At 38.0% G+C, this 20,266-nt stretch overlaps 3 protein-coding genes across 6 annotated transcripts in view; all 3 read left to right on the top strand.

The window, feature by feature from the left end:
* Nucleotides 1–1,823, top strand: part of LOC116178152 (runt-related transcription factor 3-like) — an 82,167-nt gene extending 80,344 nt beyond the window's left edge. For all 4 annotated transcript variants that reach the window (XM_031497563.1, XM_031497561.1, XM_031497562.1 and 1 more), the window contains one exon: nucleotides 1,047–1,823. In XM_031497563.1, the coding sequence (XP_031353423.1) occupies nucleotides 1,047–1,579 (533 nt within the window). In that variant the 3' untranslated portion in view covers nucleotides 1,580–1,823. The remainder of the gene's footprint in view (nucleotides 1–1,046) is intronic.
* A 6,432-nt stretch (nucleotides 1,824–8,255) lies between these two features.
* LOC116178378 (probable inactive peptidyl-prolyl cis-trans isomerase-like 6) lies at nucleotides 8,256–9,599 on the top strand. The gene is made up of 6 exons (XM_031497860.1): nucleotides 8,256–8,480; nucleotides 8,523–8,723; nucleotides 8,772–8,834; nucleotides 8,882–8,973; nucleotides 9,019–9,219; nucleotides 9,272–9,599. Exons 1-6 carry the CDS (start codon nucleotides 8,304–8,306, stop codon nucleotides 9,597–9,599), a joined length of 1,062 nt encoding a protein of 353 aa, XP_031353720.1. The 5' UTR covers nucleotides 8,256–8,303.
* Nucleotides 9,600–14,235: 4,636 nt separating this feature from the next.
* The window catches only part of LOC116178057 (chloride intracellular channel exc-4), a 28,042-nt gene continuing 22,011 nt past the window's right edge, over nucleotides 14,236–20,266 (top strand). Inside the window, exon 1 of the mRNA XM_031497339.1 lies at nucleotides 14,236–14,447. Within this exon, the coding sequence (XP_031353199.1) occupies nucleotides 14,376–14,447 (72 nt within the window). The 5' untranslated portion in view covers nucleotides 14,236–14,375. The remainder of the gene's footprint in view (nucleotides 14,448–20,266) is intronic.

Here is a 20,266-nt window from a genome sequence, read left to right as displayed (position 1 = left end):
GGTGAAAAATCGGGCAGATTGTTAAAAGATACCTAATAAACGTAGAAAGAAAAAGAAGAGTGGGCGACTGAATGAAGACAACTATATATGTTACAGAATAAAACGAAGGAAAAAAGATGGCGTGGGTTTCATTAAACGTTCGAAACTCGCATACGGGAGAGCGACCTCGTTAGGGATTTAAGAAAACCGCATGGAAAATGGGCGAAGTTTGTGCGAAAGTTTAGCAAAAAAGGCAATAAAAAAAAACGTGACAAGAGGGGGAGCCCTAGTAAAAATTATGGAAGCAGTAGGGATATAGAAGAAAAATCAAATGGTGCGATGACAAAATTGTCAGTCAGGATTCGTTAAACAAATTATACCAACAGTTGAAGAACATGAAGAACACGGAAAGATAAACAGAAGTATGAGGGACAGTTCGAAAATCGCTAATGAGAAACAAAAGAAGAATCCACGATGAAAATGAATTTGGAAAGAGAGAGAATAAAGGCAGAGTGGAGACGAGAAAATTTCAAGAATTATAGAAGCAGCAGAGCGGAGCGGAGAAAATGTGAAGGGGACAGGGAAAATGCCAAAATAGAAGTATAATAAATGTAGGTGTATGATTAATTGTTCAAATATTTCAAAACGAGAGCATAGCAGAAAGTGTTTTAGAAAGTTCTAAATAGTTGAAGAAGTGGAAAAGGGAGAAAGAAGAATGAAAAACGCTTGATAAAGAGTCTGAATAACGAAAAGTAAAACTAAAAGGAGAGTTGGCGAATGGTTTCGTGTCTGGATGTTAGATTAACCGCAAATCGGTTATCAGAAGTAGTTCAAAAAGTATCCCATGATTGTAGTCACACTCTGGTTCGCAAGCAAGAACTGGATCAGGGGTCTGAAGGAATGCGTGGGTCAAGTTGGGTCTGTGGGTTATATGGTCACTTGTGTCGGTTGGGTCTATGCGTCAGAAGATTTTTATTTAAATTCAAGATATGTTACCGTCTGGTTTTTGACAAACTTTTAGCTTTATGAATGAATATAGTACTAATTTTCCTTTTTCTCTGTTGCAGTACTTCCCGAGGTTCCATCTCATGAATTCATCAACACCTCACTCGCCTCACCCTCAGTATTTCACAACTCAAAGGCCGGAATATCGGGAACGTCCGATCTAGACCCGATGTTGTGCGGAAGCCCAAGGTATCCCGATAACAACACCTATTACCCAAACAACTGGGGATCGAATCCCACCTACCCCAACAACTACAATTACTACAACACGCCTAACAACAATCAACAACCCTACATAAATTCGGGCACCCCAACGATGGTCCTTTACCCTCACCTTTACTCAACCGTCAACCAAAACCAAATCCATCTGCACCTCCACGGGAACGGCGAAAAATTGGAGTACATCAACACGGATTCCCTAAGCTTGATGCCGACCAGAAGCAGCATGGATTTGGAACCGGCTTCGGCAAATTCGGACGTACCAACGAATCAGCAGATGGCGACCCAAGTCCCTGGCCAAGGGCAAATTGAAGAAGCCGAACGCGGCGAAGTGCAATCCGTTACCGACCCCTCGAGCGTTTGGAGGCCTTACTGAACTGATTACTTTCCCCTCTCAAAACCAAATTGGTAAACGAAACCAAAAATATTTTCCTACGCTCACGAAGACATGCAATTGTAAATAGACCGTTTCTGTTTAGGAAAAAATGTAATTAAAGTAATTCAGATACATACATATCAAGCTTATGTGATTGTAAATACGTCAGCGGATATCTTATATCCGCCCTATGTAATAAATATTACTTTATATTGTATATAATAAAGCCGATACATGTTTTTTAGCCGCACGTTTTCTTTGGACAACTTCAGCATAGACAGACAGATGAAAGTTGTAATGACTGTCACGGCGAGAAATTCGAACAAATTCACTTAAGTTCACAACAACAATAAAATATTTAGTTGTAACCGCATGCAATACATGTAACACACATATTTTATGATTCATAAAACGTTCATTGCTATTAATTTTATGCAGGTCGTAAGTTATCTTCTTTTCAGTTAGACAATAACCGCCAGTTTTTAACAATAAGCTCGGACGTGAAGAAAAATAAAATAAACAGACGTAAATGTAATAATCCATTAAAGTTTTCGAAGTTGCCTGGCAATTTTTCAAATCGTCACGTGACAAAGTGATGAGAAATACCGCGGAGTAAATCAATTTTGGAACGCGATGTTAACGAGCGTTGGTCAAACTTTAACCTCGCGTTTTTATTGTTTTTCAAGACTTTGTCGGTTAGGTACACAAGCGAAAATATGTGCTGCTTTCTAACCAGTTCAAATAAACACTTTTGGCCATCGACAATCATGTCAATTTCACGCGTTTTCATAGAAAAACATTATTGGTGGAAAATTACGTGATAAAGTAGGTACCATCATAATCACTTGACCACTTATTTGTAAGCACGACCCTAAGTTAGGTGCTTTTAAAATCCGCCCTAACAGCTCAATTCCTTCTCCATTCTAGTAAAGTCATCATGAGACGCTCTTAGGATCCACAATCGATGTTCTTTAGCAATGACATTTACCTAGAATTCTCCAATACGAGTATTTCAAGGTGCAATCATTCTGTGGTACAGCTTGTTTGCGCAAAGCTAGCGAGTGGGAAAGCATTCGGAAAGAATATACGATAACCTCTAAGCGCGACGACTGCCGTAAAATAACTTGACAAATTTTATTATTACACAGACTCTTACTACTAAACAAATTAACTAAACAGTAAACCAGTAAATTCTGCCCATTTTATCAATTCAATTCAATTTATCAATTATTAATGACCATTTCCAATTAGGTATATTGGCATTCGGATTTGTCATAATTATAGAAGAATTTTGAAGATTTCTTTAAGTCCGTAAGTGGTAGGATTATAGACGAAAAAATCGGAATAAACCGACGGTACCACGATGCAGTTTCTATTAAAGCTCGAACCTCAGAAACCTTAGTTGGTGTAGAGATAAAAAAAATGTCGGAAATTTTCTCCGGTTCGACTTTTAGTCTATATTCATTGACGACATACCCTAAGAGTAATTTAGCTCACTCCGACAAAATTGAAACTTTTCCCTATTAAGGATTAGCCTTGCAGCTTTCAAGCGCTCGAACACTTTGGTCAAAACCTTAATGTGTTGGTCGAAAGTAGGAGTAACGATTATTATATCGTCAACAAGCTCCGAATCTATCCCCGCCACTCGGTCTATTAGTCGTTGCCAAGCAGCTGGAGCTCTGTGTGCAATCCAAAAGGATATATCCACAGGACGGTACAGTAAACGCTGCCAACGGTCTAGAATCCTCGAACCGACCTTATGCCCAAACTGATTAGGAATCTGGCACCCCGTAAACGATCCGGAATGTTCGCAACAAACGGCAAAGGATATGCGTCGTGCCAAGTAACTTTATTGAGCTGACAAAAGTGGACACAGGATCTCCATGGCCCATCCTTTTTTTTACCATCACAGTCGCGCTACTCCAAGGGCTCGTACAGGGTTCGACGACACCCTCATCCAGCATTTGCTGTAATCAACATATATCTCCTTTAATAAAGTAGACGAGACTGGATAGTGTCGCCGTTTGATGGGTTCGACATTTTCGAAATGGCCAAAACAATTCTCCACATCCTCACATAGTCTACGTTCCTGGTCAGGTCATTCAGGTTTTGTCTCGAGTTCACGGTTTTGAACCGTCTCCTTCAGTTCAATTGGAACATGCGAAAAAATATAAAATCTAACACTGCTTCACCCTATTGGCCTCTTGATATCTCCGAGATGATAGTTGTCTAAGTCCGATACTCCTTTTTCGGCCAAGGTTGGCATTGAGGACACTGACGAGCGGTAACATCAAGCTTACCACAGGTAAAACAGTGCTTTCTAACCGGTCTATTACAGAATCTAGCAAAGTGACCATTTTTCAGACAATTCCAGCAACTTACCGCATTGGGATTAAACCCAGTTCAAATACTCCTCTTCCAATGCTGTTATGGATTTTACTACCGATAATTGCATGGTGTAGAATGGATCTAGGTTCTTCACCAAGATACTTAGTCACCATACTGACAGAATAATTTAGTGGGAAGGTAAAAAGTGCTTACACAATAATACTGATAACTCGAACCAATTATGGCACCTCGCCTACAATCGTACGGTTTAATGAAAAACATACGATTGTAGACCGGAATCGGGTGTTCTGTGACCGGCATTCTCTCCTGGTGAGCAATATATGTAAATAACACTACTTGATCTCTTGATGCATCAATTGATAGCTACAAATTTTCCAAGATTACTAACAATGCTCTTAAGTGTATTGTGTAAACGAAACGACTTCTACTAGTCGTCAACAACGGGGACTACACCGAACTAAAGGGAATCCGTAAGTCACCGCGATGTTTTCCATAAACAAACCCCGGTAAGGAAGTGTAATGTTCCTATACTCTGTTTTTTAACTAGGAAGACGGATTTAAAAGTTCCCGCAAAAATCCTTAGTTTCTATTGGCTCCCGCTGCGCCCGTTTTACACCCAGGTAAAATTGCTATTGACATGATTTAACTGTCAAATTTAATCGCGATTCTCGTCCGTAACTGTTGTACTTATTTTTGAGTTTTTCTGTGTTCTGAGTCCATTTGCATAAATTTTAACAAAAAAAAAACAGTTCTTTTAAGAACTAAAGTTGATATTTCGCGTCCTAAGTATACTGGTATTAGTGATGGATTCAACTCCAAGTACCAGTAAAGCAAGCTTGTCTCCTTTGAAAAAACGTAATCGCTTAAACTTGGGTCATTTTATCAGTCTTCGAGAAGCAGTTTATTATAAACAAATCTTGTCTGATATTCCGGATATGAATTTTGCTACCCTTGTGTTGAAGGTTGCATCTACCACAGGTAAAGTAAATAATGATGTAGGCATATATTTGGTTGTTAAAGTATGACACATATTAGGAGTTGCACGATCTACAGTATACCGGATAATTAAAGAATATCGAAGTACTGGGATTGTTACCCCTTCGAAACGTTCCGGTGGTCATAACGCTGTTGCAAATGTGAGCTCTGACGATTGGCGGAATTGCGTGCAACACGTTATTAAGGAAGAAAATAAAATGTGGATGGCCTAATGGATACACTTATAGAACCCTTAATTATTTCACTGGGATCGAAGAACAGTGACAGTTCTAGTGAACTCTCGGAAGACAGTGACTAAATCTCTTATACATAAAGCAGTGAACTGTGCTGTCTAATAATATGAGTATAATTCCATTGTTCTGAATTTGTTCAATAACTTAACATTTGTTGTAAATTATAATGTGGATTGTGTAGTATTACAACTGATAAAACATTTAAAAATACAATTCAAAATAATGTTTCAAAGGCCAAAAAATGTATGCAGGATGATTACCTATTATCAATGTATTACCTATTTATTATAATTCGCTTTTAAAAGTATGATGTATGCATAATATAAAGGAGTTCCTACCAAGTAATAACCCAAAACCATAAATAATGAAATCTATCCAAATGTGAAAGAAAATCACATCACGCAACCCACAATACATATGTGTATAAAATGAGTCTATTATTTTTGTTACTAGATTCTAGTGACATTTTCAGTGTAAATCAGGTTTTTAAATCTGTCTTCCTAGTTAAAAAACAGAGTATAGGGGTCTATCAAGCCGACACTGTAAACGTTGACTTACCCTGTACTTACCGTTGGCAACTCTGGAAAAAAAACTTGGATGAAAAAATAACTGGATTGCTAGCACAGTCAAATTAATGAAGCCAACATCTACAGCGCCATCACAGGGCTTATTCCACGATCTATTGGTATCATTATCCAAAAATTATATCTACTTCAAATTTATTTATTATATAAATTAATTAATCAAGTATACAGTTAAACAGTTATCGTATAAATATTTTGTGTGGATATACTTGTCCTTGCAAAATTCATATTTAGCGCCTCAGATTTAGTTCTCATTTTAGTCATAGGTACCCAGTGATGGCGCTGCAGATGTTGGCTTCAATTTTTATATTAAATATTATACGACGCTAGCAGTCCAGCTTTAAATGGTCGAAGCAAAAAAACTACAAGCAGAGCCACCTACCTTTCAATCGAAACGATGGTAGTTTCGCGGCACTTTTGAATTTGGATGGCAGTCGGCTCGATATGGGTGGCACAAGACCATGCCAGAGAAACCTTCTACGGGACTAAAACCCCGGCATAGGCCACACAAATACATGAAATAAATCACCTACAGCAATAAAATACAAGAGAAAATACACAAATAAAACATCTCAAATTGTATGATAAAAATCAGATAATCAAATCAAATGCAATTAAACAAGTTCATAAAAACAAAATGCACAAGACATCATAAATGAAGTGGAAAACATGATAAATCAAATCAGTACAAAAACACATTAAAATACCTGTACCATCAATTGAGATAACACCACTCGTAAAATAATAAATTGCATGTACATAGGAAACATCAAAATGGTGTGGTTCTACTCCAGCCTTCCGTTAACATAATTTAATTTAACACGAAAAGTACATGTGAGAATGCCATAGGCCAATAGCAAGGATTCATGTGAAAATCGATTATCGCTCAAGCAGAACATATTTTAAATAGTGGGAATGCTAATAAGAGGTCCCCTTCTCATATTGCAAGACACAGAAATGCAGCCTGCATGAGACGAGCAGGTAACAGATACAGCAAACGGTCGAACTGTATTAGGTACCTACTTCACGGATACAGAATGACCCACTCGCACATACAAACATCGAAACATCAAATAAGAGAGCCCCTCTTCGTATAGCTAACGCACAAGAAATGCAGCGCGCCACGAATCAGAAAGTAAAGGATACTTCGAACAGTCAAACTGTATTAGGTACTTCCCTCACGAAATAGTTACGGATCAATCGGACAGAGCAACTTCGTACTGATAATCAACTCCTCGTGAATACAGAAATAAATACTTAATTAAAAAAAATAATTGAATAATCATCTGTACAGTATAACAAACAAACATAATTCATCTAACGGTACTCAAAACAAAGGCATGGAGTACGCCATGATTCAGATATCGTAGTTGATGCTAAATCAGCAAAATGTAAACAATATCAAATTGTGGCAAGAAATTCAATGATTAAATAGCTAGTACAAGGAAAGAATAAAATGGTGACTACCTGTAATTACTGGTAATTACACCTTCAAAACACCACCACCAAAATAATCAAAAATAAAAAAAACCGGGAACGCGTGATGCCTTCCGTCGGCATCTTCTCCATCTTCTTTCTCCCCTAGCTTCGTTACGAAAATCCCCTAGTATTCGGCATCTGCGCAAAACCGTCGATTGGTTATATAAGAGCATATCATATTTTTGTTTCAGATGAAAAGGTGTGTTGCCTAACCATAAGGGTGGATTATCGCAGAAGTTAAATACAAAAGTTAGCTCTGGGAGTCCTCGCGCATCTCCCTGAGACACCTTCCTGCCAACTCCAATGGTAACCAAATAAAGTTGGTCGACACCAACTCCACGACTCACGACGGTTCCGCTCTAGGTTCCGCTATTAATTATTATCGGATCGCTCCCTTCGGTAAAATGGAATTCTTCCCACACGGTGCTATTGATAGCGTGTAATAGTTATGGCTCTTCCCCAAATGTAGCTACACATACATAGATGACCCCAAGATTATAGTTCATTGCGACTACGGAAACGTTCCACTAACTCCCAACGGTTTTTCCGTCCCAAGTATTTTCGATAAAATAAACCCCAAGATATCACAACGAACCAAACAACGGCAATATCGGAAAGGGACTCGTCTTTTTAACAATCGAATTAGTCAAATGAAAGTAGATGAACACGAATAACATTCATTAATGCAAACTTCCAATTATTTTCCGCAAACCAAACCAAACGGACGCCTCCATAAAAACCAAATTTTCATCAGCTGTATTTTCGAACGTGCTCACTTACAAATCATGTCGCCATCTTCCCATCTACACAAAGGTATCTATCAATGTTTTGATCCGTTCAGAAAGAGAGAGGATGTGCTTGCACCAGCACGTTAAGTACGTTAGTACGCGCAATGTTGACCGCCCAAATTTTGAACTCCAAAATTTTCCCAACAAAATTGCTTTACGGAGCTGATCTAGAGTCAGGCTCTCCAAACTGTGAAAGTTGTAAAAGTTGCTAAACAAAAATTGAGATTAAATCAAGGTTGCATGCTTCAGAGAGTATTATCAACGTCTAATCAAGGACGTTAATCAATTTAATGAAATGTCGAGCAAACACGAATTGAAAATTTCCTTCAATGTGTACGGATTAATAACTTCTAGAGAATTTCAATTAGCAAAAACTTATATTGAGAGACTTCGCGCGCGATTGCCGCAAGAGTACTGCAAACCAAACATCGTCTCCATGTTGGACCTGGACTGGAACCTGTTCATATTAAAGGTTCGTATACGATTTCACATCGTGGATCAAATGTTCACCTAGATAAGGAGGGAAATTGGAGGGGAAAAACTTTGGACGTTAAAGAAGCAGGTTGTTATTTTCAAAAATGAAGAACTACTAGGGGACGATGAGGATTTGTTGGAGTTCGTTGGATCTAAGTACAGATTTACTATTTTTGAAGAATTTGAGTGCATTGGCGCCCAGCAATTTATCAATTACATCGAGCAACAAAAAGTGAATGGAGTAAGGCGTTGCGCTTCCATACAACGCTTTTACATACTGTACTTTCAGAATACTTTTGTTTATTTTACCATTGCCGTGGATCAGCAGATTATTGGTACTTTGCTCTTCGAGGTTTGGTAGAGTATAATTTTTGCTAAAATCACATAAGCAAATTTTAGCTGTACGCGACTGCCGTGCCGACAATATCAAAAATTTTTCTTAAAACGTGCGCGAAGAAAGTTGGTGGTTACTCAGGTACATGTATTCAACGGTAATAGCAATCTGCAGGGTGTGGGTATTTTTGGTGCGTTTTCAGAATAGTATGGCCGAGTTGGATACAGTGCGGAGGCTGGTGCTTAGAACAATACAAGGTACCATGCGAAAACTACAGCATTTCTCACAACAAACGAGGAGTTCTATCCATGTGCAACAATGGAAAGCACATTGACAACTGTACTCAGTTCTTCGTCACCTTAGAACCAACACCATGGATGGATTACAAATACGTGGCCTTCGGGTAACCTTCACCTTTCTAATGTACCTACTCTAATTTAGTCACCCGCACTCAGTCAACTGATAAATGGTGATCACGTTCTTCGCATCTTACAAAACATTCCCACACTCTACGAAGAACCGCTCAAGAAAATCGATATTGTGAAATCTGGCGAGCTTGACTTACGCCCCACCTTCGGCCCCAAAGATTTGTCGTACCTGAAAGACTTCCTTGCAACAAGGGATCCTATCAGCGGCTTGCACCCGGACGTGACCGACGTGAGAGATTGCTCCTCTGACTACTCTCTAGGGAGCGACAACCAGCCACCATGCGACATTATTGACTACCTACTAGAAATGTACAGGGAGGAAAACGAGGAAAATGGAGGTGCCATCAATCTGTAAATTTTGAACAGTGACAATAAATCTCTCTTTGAAATGCAAATATTGAGTTTTTAACAGGGATAATCGGGAGAGCCATATATTTAAGATTCTTTGAACTTTTAATAAGTTTCTATTTAAGTATTAACGCAGGGAGGGCATTATCGTCAACTCTCTCCCAATCCGCCTCACAACCCTGCATGTGGTATTAGAGCGACAAAGGTTTGTCGACATTTAAGAGGTCATAGTAACACCATTTTTCCCATACGCATTTCCAATAACGCTTTGGAAGAGAGCGCGGCATACCCAACGTGTCGCCTCTTATTCGAATCAGCAGCTTCTCTTCAACGAAGGCGACCATAAGAGGGCGTGTCATATCGTCTAAAACAAGTTGTGATCATTTCACTTATATTTATAGAGCGTTTAATATGATATCAAGTAGAAACAAACCTTGCAGGTAAGAAACGTAGCGTCAGAAATAGGCAGACTAGCTTCGTTGATCGGCACAGATTAAAATCTGTGCTATCGGTTTTCGTGTCGGTCAAGGCGAAAGACGCATTTTGATTGGCCAGGCCGCCGATGATTCTCCAATCAAACAGAATGTCTCCTTACAAGTTTGGACTGAAATGCATTTATACCTAACGGGGATCTTCTAGGGTAAAATATCATATGTACTGCTTCATAAGAATAGTAGGTTCAATAACGACCACAAAGCGTGGCTAAAAATTCGTCGGCTTTGAGATACTACAAGCGGATCGCAAATATTACGTTGATTCCTTTTCTGGACGGCTACAGAGATTAGATCAAAGTAGGAAACTACGGTTGCGGAAACTATCAAAGCTGATAGTTGATTTAAGTATGTCCATCTCGCCTTCGGATCATTCGGCGTTGGTATGAACTCTGCGTTTTCTGACTGGAGCCACATAACTAATACAGCTAACCTAACCTAACGATCCATTGTCTATGCACATAACGCTCCAGAATTTCAGGCGAGCAGTGTAACGAAGCACCTGTTTTCCGTCGTTTTAGTAATAACTCTGTAGATGAACAGTTGGTATATACGCGGGCACTTCGTTACTAAGGAACTGTGGTTTCTTACTTTACTTTTTGCTCTAGGAGACAAGGGTTTGTGATCATTTTGTTTAATTGTTTATCTTACCGCCAAGAGCGCACGTAAGTTTCGTATGGAATTTATTCGTTTTACAACCGTTCCTATAGGAATATTTAAATTGTTTTTTTTATAGCCGGTAAAAGATACCTTGCCAGGGAAGAAGAGAGAATTACGTTTCAGCATTAAACGCGCAAGGTCGTGCAGTTTACGAAAATATCAACGTAACAGTAGACCCCGTCGCTTAACCTCACATTCCAAGGAACAGCAGGGCATTTCTGGGCTGCCGAATTTGCAATTTTATTCCGACTATTTGGATAAGTATAATTAATCGTAATTAGTTGAATGGGTTAGAGTAACAGCCTCCGATCAAGTTTAGAGTAGATGCGTTAGGTGCGCTCATGAAAAACATAAATTTTGCCATCGGTTCCGTATTTTTAAGCCGTCTTGGAAGAACGTAATTAGAAGAAGAAGTTGTATTTGGATGTAGATAACAGAATATGCCGTGTCGGGTGGGGTTGGAATTTGCTACGTTCCCTCCATGGTATAGCCGAATTTTATATAAAGTAAACGTTTAATTTAGCGGGGATCTTTTTGCATTTGATGGTGAACCTAAACGTAAGTTTAACCGAAACTCGAAAGTTAGATATTGCACTGCTATAAGTAATTGTTCGCGTTGTTCCCCGGAGTTGCCAATTCTAAGTATACGTAAGTCAAAGTTTTCAGTGTCGACTGGGAAATCCGGTGATCATTGCATATTTAATGGAAAAGTAAAGGAGCTTGACTTTTTAGCCCGGCTCACAATTGTTTAAAGCGCATTTGCCTATTTGAAAGGAGATATGGCATTAAAATCATTGATGTTACATTAAAATTGACTAATATACACATTGAAATTGTTTAGAGGCAGTTGCAGTATCGACGCCGAATTGATGACTAGTGAAAAATTCCTAAGGGGGGTTACTGTGACACCCACGGGGTGGAGTTTCGGAATATAGTTTATATGATATTTCTTCTCCATCAACAACAAATTTGGGCTTGTGGTAACGTACCCCTAAGGTTAGGCAATACATTCACAACTGAAAGAATAGCAGTATCGGGAAAAAACGAAGAAGTTATCCGAGCCGAGCTGGAATAATGGCGGGTCTAGCGTTTATTTTGTTTGTTGAAAGTTGAAAAGTGTATTTATAGGTAGTAATAATTTTATTCTTTGTACTAACAATCAACCATTGAATTTCATGTCAGAATTTGTTATTTACATTTTGCATAAAATACTGATATTGAACCGTGCCGCACCTACTGCAAGTTTCGGTTTAAGTACCGCTACTGTATTATGTTTGTTTGTTATACTGTGCACGTGATTATGCTTTTATCTTGTTTTATTAAGTATTTGTTTATGTGTTCAGGCGGCAGTTTATTATCGGGTGTGTTGTTGCTCTGCATGATCCGATTTAACTATTCCACAAAGCAATAAATACCAAATTCAGTCCGATTCTTCGCTGTATCTGTTGATTTTTTTCTCATGCCGGTCTTCTAATTTGACGTTTCTTTGTATGTGTCGTTTAATTATATTCCGCGAAGGGGGAACCTGACACGATGATTCGCTGTATAATTTTGCTTTCTTACTTGTGGCCAGCTGCCGGATGGTGCTATATGAAAAAGAAGGCCCTCCTATTAACATTTTTTCCTATTTATCTAATTTACTTGGGTGATAATGGACTATAATTTGAATACTTAGGTAAATGCAATTTGTCATTTTACGAGTTGTTTGATATCAATTGATCGTACATGTGTTTTTGCGTTACATTTATGAGGTCTCGTGTGTTTTATTTTTAAAAAATTTGTTTTATTCCTACAATTTGAGATGTTTTATTTGTGTATTTTCTCTTGCATTTTGTTAACGTAATTGGTTTATTTCATGTATTTGTGTGAGCTATCCCGCGGTTTTTGTCCCGAAGAAGGTTTCCCTGGTATCGCTCGGTTGTGTGCGTAATATATTTTCTATGTTCTTGTCTTTACTTACGCATAAAATTCTGAATTTCCTTCAGATTGTGTTATACCTCCAACACATAAAAGAACCGTCAGTATACACAACGTAGGACCCATCCGTACATAGTCTTGATCAATATCCCCTGTACTGTCTAGCGAGATGTGGACGGCAGTAGGTACTAATGTTTGTTTATATCCTGGTTATCAATTTCTCGTGTACTGGCTATAGCTAGAGGCATTTGGACAGTAGCCAGTACAAGGCAATCCTTAAAGGTATAAAAAAACGGATTGTGTATACAGTCAGTACCCAAGAAGTACTATAAATACTATTGTCACAGATGTACGTAAAGAACGTATATCTGTGCTATTGTGGAGGTATCCAGTGTATCGGCTAGCTTCCAACAACCGTCAGCCACTACCAGACGGTACTACATAGTACTGATGTACTACTGGTGCGTACTGGCTACCTTCACCTAAGTATAATACCGCTCTCATTCAGGGTCGGATTTAGGCGTACGCGATATAACCCGTAAAAGGACGTAAAAATCCGTACACGAGAGGCATAGGTATTCGTAAATAGCAGACGCGTTATCCCTCCGGTAGCATTTTTGTATAACTTTGTTTTTCAAAAAAATGTGAGAACACAATTTTAAACCTACAGAATAACCTAATGTTCCACTCCGAAACAATTGGAATTAGCGGGATATGAACCTCTATACAAGCTGTTAATTAATGTCATGCAGATATTTCAGGGGGTGATAGTACTCGTCAAAATAAGAAAAAAAAATGCAAACATATGCGTCGTTTTCGATATACAGGGTGGCAAAGAAAATGTAACACCCTGTATACCGCGACCAATTGTTTTGATACTTGTAGAGATTCTAAAAAATAATTGATGTATCAAATTTGAAACAATTATCACAGAACATAAGATAGAAAGCGCAAAATACGAGAAAAAAATTTAAACTTTATCACCATGTATAACGAAAATGAAGCCTTTTAGAGTTTAGACCACGCACATATTTGCATTTTTTTCTTATTTTGACGAGTGCCATCACCCCCTGAAATACCTGCATGACATTAATTAACACCCTGTATTTTTAAAAACATGTTTGCCAAAAATTCCCATTATTCAGGCTATAGCGAGGCGGGCAGAGGAGCAAATTTGAGTGCTTGCTTACATGTAACTTTTACCTTGAGCCGACCCTGCTCTCATTTTTGGGGAGTAGTCAGTAAAGTGTCTCAAAGGTTTGCGTTGTAGCGGTGTGCATCGTGTGTTGCCTACCCTATGACACATAAGAATGTAGCTAACTTTTTTTTGTCATTAAACTTGTAAGTACGTCACGATATTAGTTAATTATAAAATACCCGGTATACAATTTCACATCAAGATCAATTAAGTTATGTGAATCTAAACACCAATACAAGAAGCATATAAATTCCAAGTGAACTGTTACGATCTCGTGACCGATTCAAACATTTTTCCTTTTCACACCAGGTGGCGCTAGTACGAAACAAATCTAGGTTCATGCTTTTTATTCGCCAAACTGTAGCGAACCTACATTTCGTGGTTGGAATCTAAAGTGGCGTTGTTTGCAGTGTCGTTTCACAAACCGCCGACCGCGACCAGTCAACAATTTAGTAACGTGATAGCGAGTAATCAAACGTAACGCCAGTGTCTTCCAAGTGATTTTTTTGTGTGAAAAATGTCGGACGAAGTAACCGAAAACGGACATCAGAACGGCGACGACGTACCTGAAATCGAATTAATAATTAAGGTAAGTTAGCCGACTGCGATCTTTGCGAGCAATTTGGGGCGTGCCGACCGCTGCAGTGTGCAAGAAAGTATGGCTTTTGAACTTTAGATTACCTTTCGGAAATTGTACTCCTCGCGCGTTACGTCAAGCAGACCGCTGAATCGGTTTTTTTGATAACGACGAGGGGTGGTGGTGGTGATTTTGTCGCTCGCCGTGTTGCTATTTTTACATCTGACCTTGAGTTGTCGTGCGTTGGTGGACCGACAGTCTCAATTTAAAAAAAAACGGTTCCGTGTAAATTTTCCACTTACGGCGCTTTATCACTACTTAGCTGAAAACTGAGAGAAACACCGATTAAGCTTTGCGCTTCCAGAGAAATCAATTTTACTGCCGTTTTTCTGAAGGCATAAGTTTCTGGACTTTCCTTTGATTCATTTGTTTGAAATTAATTGCTTGAAGAAAGCGATGATGTTAGCCGTTTCATAATTAAAAATAGCTCCCGCTGTTTAACAGTGCCGTGCAGTGGAATGTTTAATTAGGGGATTTCGATGATTTATCTCACGTATATGGATCCGAGACATTTTTTGTAATTAGAAAAAGTCCCAAATGATCTGTAATGTACAGCCTGTAATTTTGTATCCAACTAAGCAATAACCTAAAGCAAAGTTGGCAGATTTTCTTAAGAAAAACACCGGGTCAGCGCGCGTTCTTGCGATACACCGCCACCCACGTGTCTTATATCAGCATTTCATTACGAGACAAAAATGTTGAATGTTTCATTACACACAATTGAAATAGGCGAATACGGTTCGAAACTGTACAAGTTTCGGCAATAAGTTTGGAGGACCCAGACAATAAAAATCGCGATCCACCGATGACTCACCGTTGCACTCTGCACAAAAAACAATTCCTTCGAATGTAGAACGTTTCATTGGCTTCTACGGTATTACTTTTATCGGAACATGGTCACAGTTAGTTAACCCAATTGCTTGCCATAGATAATCGAATCGTGTACAAAAACGCATTTAATCATAAAAATTAATATTTTATTACCCGCAATAAACGCGTAACCAACAAATATTACATATTAGTATACGAGGATCGTTTTGACCGAAGCGAGTTGATTTCATTGAATGTACAGATGGATGGTCCAATTGTCTAGGGTAAGTATCTCCGAAGGTATCTCCTTAATCCTTAGTGCCATCAAAAAAGAAATGTAGGCGGGACGAACTTAGAATGGTACAATCAAAATTTGGAAACATTCACGCGCTTAAGAGATACGGGGTATAATCAAAAAATTACGAATTTCAGAATAGCAGAGAATAGAATAGAATAGTTTTTATTGAAAAGGGATACAGACGAGGATACAGAGGAATGTTTCTTTATAATGATCGTTGAATAATGGCGCCATTTTAAAACTGACGGGGTCAGGTAAAAAATCAGGTTATCCTACCTAACCTAATTTTTTTGAAATGAAACACTAATATTGTAATGTAAAAAGATATGAAATTATCTTCTCAAAAATATAAGTAACACGCCAGGGTTCAGGATCAGATTAATTTGATTCAAAAAATTAAAAAAAAGATTCCAATAATTCAAAAAATACAAAAAATTTAAAAACAGATAGTGTTAATTTTTTTCAAATTTTATTTGTTTAATCTTTTTGAATCGATAGTGTTGTAAAAACCAGCATAAAGTGGAAATTTCGGACAAATGTTTTTGTTAAGTTCCTGACAATTTATTGGAAATATTCACTTAAATTTCCGGTGTCCGAATATTCGTTCTTTGCAATGCGAATAGTTCTGGAAATATTGCAAAATCCGCTTGGAAATATTCCCGCCTCACAATTTCTTACGCACAACCCGCATAAGCTTCTGGCCACATTGGGCTATTGTGTGCGTTTACGGTTTTTGTCGATCGTCTGAAGGACTCGAGCTAATATTCTGCAGTACTATCTGGCGCATGTAAAGTTAGCAAGAACCAGTCAGCAATAGATTCTGCATTTTTTTATGAACGTAGCAATGACGAGGCAGCAATAAATATGCAAATGAATGAACAATTTTTATTTAGGAACTTAATGTCATGGTCCAAAATACAAAAGAGAAGTTGTGTAATATAATATGTCCCCCCCCCCCCCTACTCCTCAGAATGGCTAGCTATTTCTAGAAGTGAATCAATCCTTTATGCCGAGAATTTTAATTTTGTGCGCAAGATTTCGTCGTAAGTAATTCTGTCCCCGTACGAAAGTAAATACTCCCCCCCCCCCCCCCGCAAGGTGTGGTGCCTGGTTCCAGCAGCTATGAGACATCCCGATGTTTGCGCTTTTGTGTCAAACTTATAGTAGCAAAATCAAAATTTGAAAATATTAGTTTGCTTAAGAGATACAGGGGGAAATTAAAAAAATTGTCAATTTCAGAAAGACTGTATTTTATTAGTTAAGACACACGGGAAAATAGTGATTTAAAAGTTCATATAATGATCTACCGTTTCCATTATACGGGGTCAGGTAAAAAAGTTATCGGACCTAAAAAGGTAGCTTCTCTTCAAAAGTATTACATTGAAAAAATTCAAAAAAAATTAAAAACATTTTTAAATCTTTTTAGAAAATGTTTGCATTTTTGTTCATCATTTGAACCTTTTTTTAAAATTTTTTGAATCTTTTTTTAATATTCTCTCCCGGCGTGTTCTATTTTTGTTGAGAGAATTTACTATAGTATGCCATTTCCGTTTTCCTGATGACTCTGCGAAAAAACATACAGGGCTACTAACGGGTAAAGTAAAGTAAAAGTAAGTAAAAAAGTTACAGATCTCGAGGATCGTTCGGTATTCAGTTGCATCGGATTTACTTACTTTGTAGTCACCCGAGCGCGGATTTTACTATTTATCACTTTGATATTGATATTAAAACTGAAACTAAGCACATTTCAATTTGCTTGTATAGCAAACAAAAACTTTCTCGGTAAATCGCGAACGTCAACACAGAAAGAATGAATCTCATGCGCTTTTATTCTCTATCCTCGAGTAAGTAATAATCCTTTATCGACTTGATGGCGCCTCGATAATGTTCTAGATCCTAGAAGGATCGTCACAGCACAATGTCTGGACGAGACATATTTATTAATAGTTCAGTCAATGACCGTTTTCTCGTGTAATTTTGCCTAAATTAATATTTGGATTTAGGTTCTGCCGAGGGTTCTGCTGACCTTCAAAGTGAATGCCATACCGGAGGTTGCTTTCACCCTAGTATGAAAAATGTTTCATTGAAAATAAGTATGAGAATGAATAGATGACTTAATTATAAGCAACTTTTGTTCAATAAGTTTTTTCTCAAAATACTTTTTGACATATTCGTGAAAAGCGAGGTGAAAAGTTTCAGTTTTTCTGCTAAATAACTGGCCCACGACCCACGTTTTCAGACGGTTTTTCGTGAATGACTCAAAAAGTATTTTATCGAAAAAATGACCAACCTTTCATGATGCCTTGTAACAGGAGCCCGTTAACGGATTTTATTTCATTCCGAGTTTCATGAATACGGTCCTGACTGATTAACTGCGTGCACAAGCAGTGAGATGGGGTCGCCGACATCTGGTCGCCATCGCCGAGTGTGTTATACTAACGTAGTGATTTTTCAGTTTTTTCCTATCTTCTACAGTTTTGGTCCGATTGTTTTCAAATTGGTGCTGTCGGAAAGATTTTGTGAACGCGCACAACTACTGCGTGACGGAATTGCGAGTAGACGTCTGAAGCGGGTACCGACGAAGGGAATGTGGTTGCCCCGACAAGATCTTATTGATAGTGGAGTTAAAATTAGCTAATAAAATACTGATCTCCCACACAAAAATGCACCGAAGCCCCTTCGATCTTACATGAGAACTTTGATTTTTTTTAAACCGAAATAGCTTAGTAAATGGTTGGGTTATATTTGCTATATTTAGTATATTGATCAATGTTTACTACTTGGTCTCCGAAATATTGCATTTTCTTTTCTCTTTGTAGATACCTTCCTCCAACATTTTCGAGATATTCGCTCTTAAACTTTTGAGATCACCAATGCATATATTTCTTCCAGACGCCCCGATCGCCCTTTGGGAGTACCCTCCTCCGAAAATCCGATCTTAAGATACAATGAATCATATCCGATCACGATAAGGGGTCGAGGAGGAGAAGGACCTCGAGGAGAACTATGATTGGTAGAAAATAATTCCTTTCATTGAGGCCTTTCATGAGAGTACCATGAAGGTACTTCGAGTACTTCGACAAATTCTGCAAGTACCTCGACTAGTCTCAGAAGATCTTTGACTACTTTCTACTCCATTCTCGCAGTTCTATTGCACCGGTGCGGACAAAAAGTAATGTGCTGTGCGCATGCGCGATCACCGTCGAAATTCATTTTTTTCCGTACTACTTCGACTACTTTGAAAGGTACTTCGACGACTATTTCGAGTGAAATGTACACCTACTTCGACTAGTGGACCAGTCTTGGGTTATCGTCCCCTAAAAAAACTCCAGTGTATGACAGTTTACGACCTAAAACTGTAGTTTTATATTTATCCCCAAATTTTCAAAAAGTACGATTGGGCATTTCAGTCTCAATTTTGTAACGAAGTACCTTTTACAAACTTTAAATATTACTTAACAGTTAAATCTTCATCGAAAGAGTTGTACTTACGTTGGAGGTTATCTATCATATAAAATTAACTGAAACATCATAAGATGAACGCCATGTGCATAAATTTTTCTGGATGTATTTAAAGGCGAATTTGTGCATATTTAAAATCAAACACACCATTTGATATAATTAGTATCGCAACGTTACCCATCCATATGCATATTTTTGCATATTTACTGTATCGTTATTCCTATCTTCAATGCGAAATCTCTGGCTGTAGGATATTGCTAACTTAAAATTAAAACTATATTGTTGCTATTTGGAATACCAAATAAACCATGTGCATATTTTTGCATATTTGTGGCAATTCGAAAGGAAATCAAAATATTTAAACTTTATTGACTCTCAATAGTTCACCAAGACTTTAGCAAGGCTGAAAAACGAACTTTTCGCTTCCCAAATCCTTTCTCAAGGTAAGTTCCTTCTCATCATTCGGTACGAGTTCCGGTTACACCGCTATTCCAAAAATTGTTATCAAACTGCATCGGATAGATAACAGAAATAGCCGTAGTAATTCGCTTTTAAATATTTTTAATTTTCAAAAATAGCCATTCCACAAATCACGTGGTTAATTAAGGCATGAGCGACTACAACTCGTGAGAGAAAATTAATAAGCCAGCAACCTTGAAGTTCACTGTTTAGCATTATACGCTTTTGAGATTTTTGAGTTTTAACTGTATTTAAACAAACATGTTTCAAAATCGCAAAAAAAACTCATTAGTGATGCAGGTATTTTATTACGTTTGCATTGTTTACGACGAATGTATGTCAGTAGATACAAAACTAAACTTACACCTTTATTGATTGTAAATAAATTGTTTCGCCATTGTCTTTCGGAAATTATTTTGTCTCTTCCCGATTTAGCAGATCAGGTACTGCAAAAGTCAATTGTCTTGACTATAGCAAAGGTTGTCAACATACCATCTGGTGCTGAAAAACCACTGAAGATTTACTATGTATTGTTCAGTGTTGATTTTTAACTGCAGAGAACCATGATGGAAATTGCGAAATACTACGCTTCAGAAACCAAAACGCTATCTAAGTAGTTCGCACCATTTCATGATGTGTCACATGGTGTCATATAAGGACCTCTTTTATTTACTTCTTTGGGCATTCGGAAGCGCGGAAGTATTTCTGGTACAATTTCCAGGCATTAAATATCGTTCGCTAA

The sequence above is a fragment of the Photinus pyralis genome, unplaced genomic scaffold, assembly GCF_008802855.1.
Source record: "Photinus pyralis isolate 1611_PpyrPB1 unplaced genomic scaffold, Ppyr1.3 Ppyr1.4_LG8, whole genome shotgun sequence".
In the NCBI taxonomy this organism is placed as follows: domain Eukaryota; kingdom Metazoa; phylum Arthropoda; class Insecta; order Coleoptera; family Lampyridae; genus Photinus; species Photinus pyralis.
The sequence above is the reverse complement of the archived record's forward strand: the minus strand, read 5'-3'. Positions and strand labels throughout refer to the sequence as shown.

What these genes read in the sequence shown, in the direction of transcription:
- LOC116178378 (XM_031497860.1), top strand. Translation starts at nt 8,304, where the DNA reads ATGTCGAGCAAACACGAATTGAAAATTTCCTTCAATGTGTACGGATTA. An exon ending in AGCAACAAAAAGTGAATGGA is followed by an intron (nt 8,724 to 8,771) that starts GTAAGGCGTTGC and finishes CTGTACTTTCAG; the next exon opens with AATACTTTTGTTTATTTTAC. An exon ending in TACAAATACGTGGCCTTCGG is followed by an intron (nt 9,220 to 9,271) that starts GTAACCTTCACC and finishes ACCCGCACTCAG; the next exon opens with TCAACTGATAAATGGTGATC.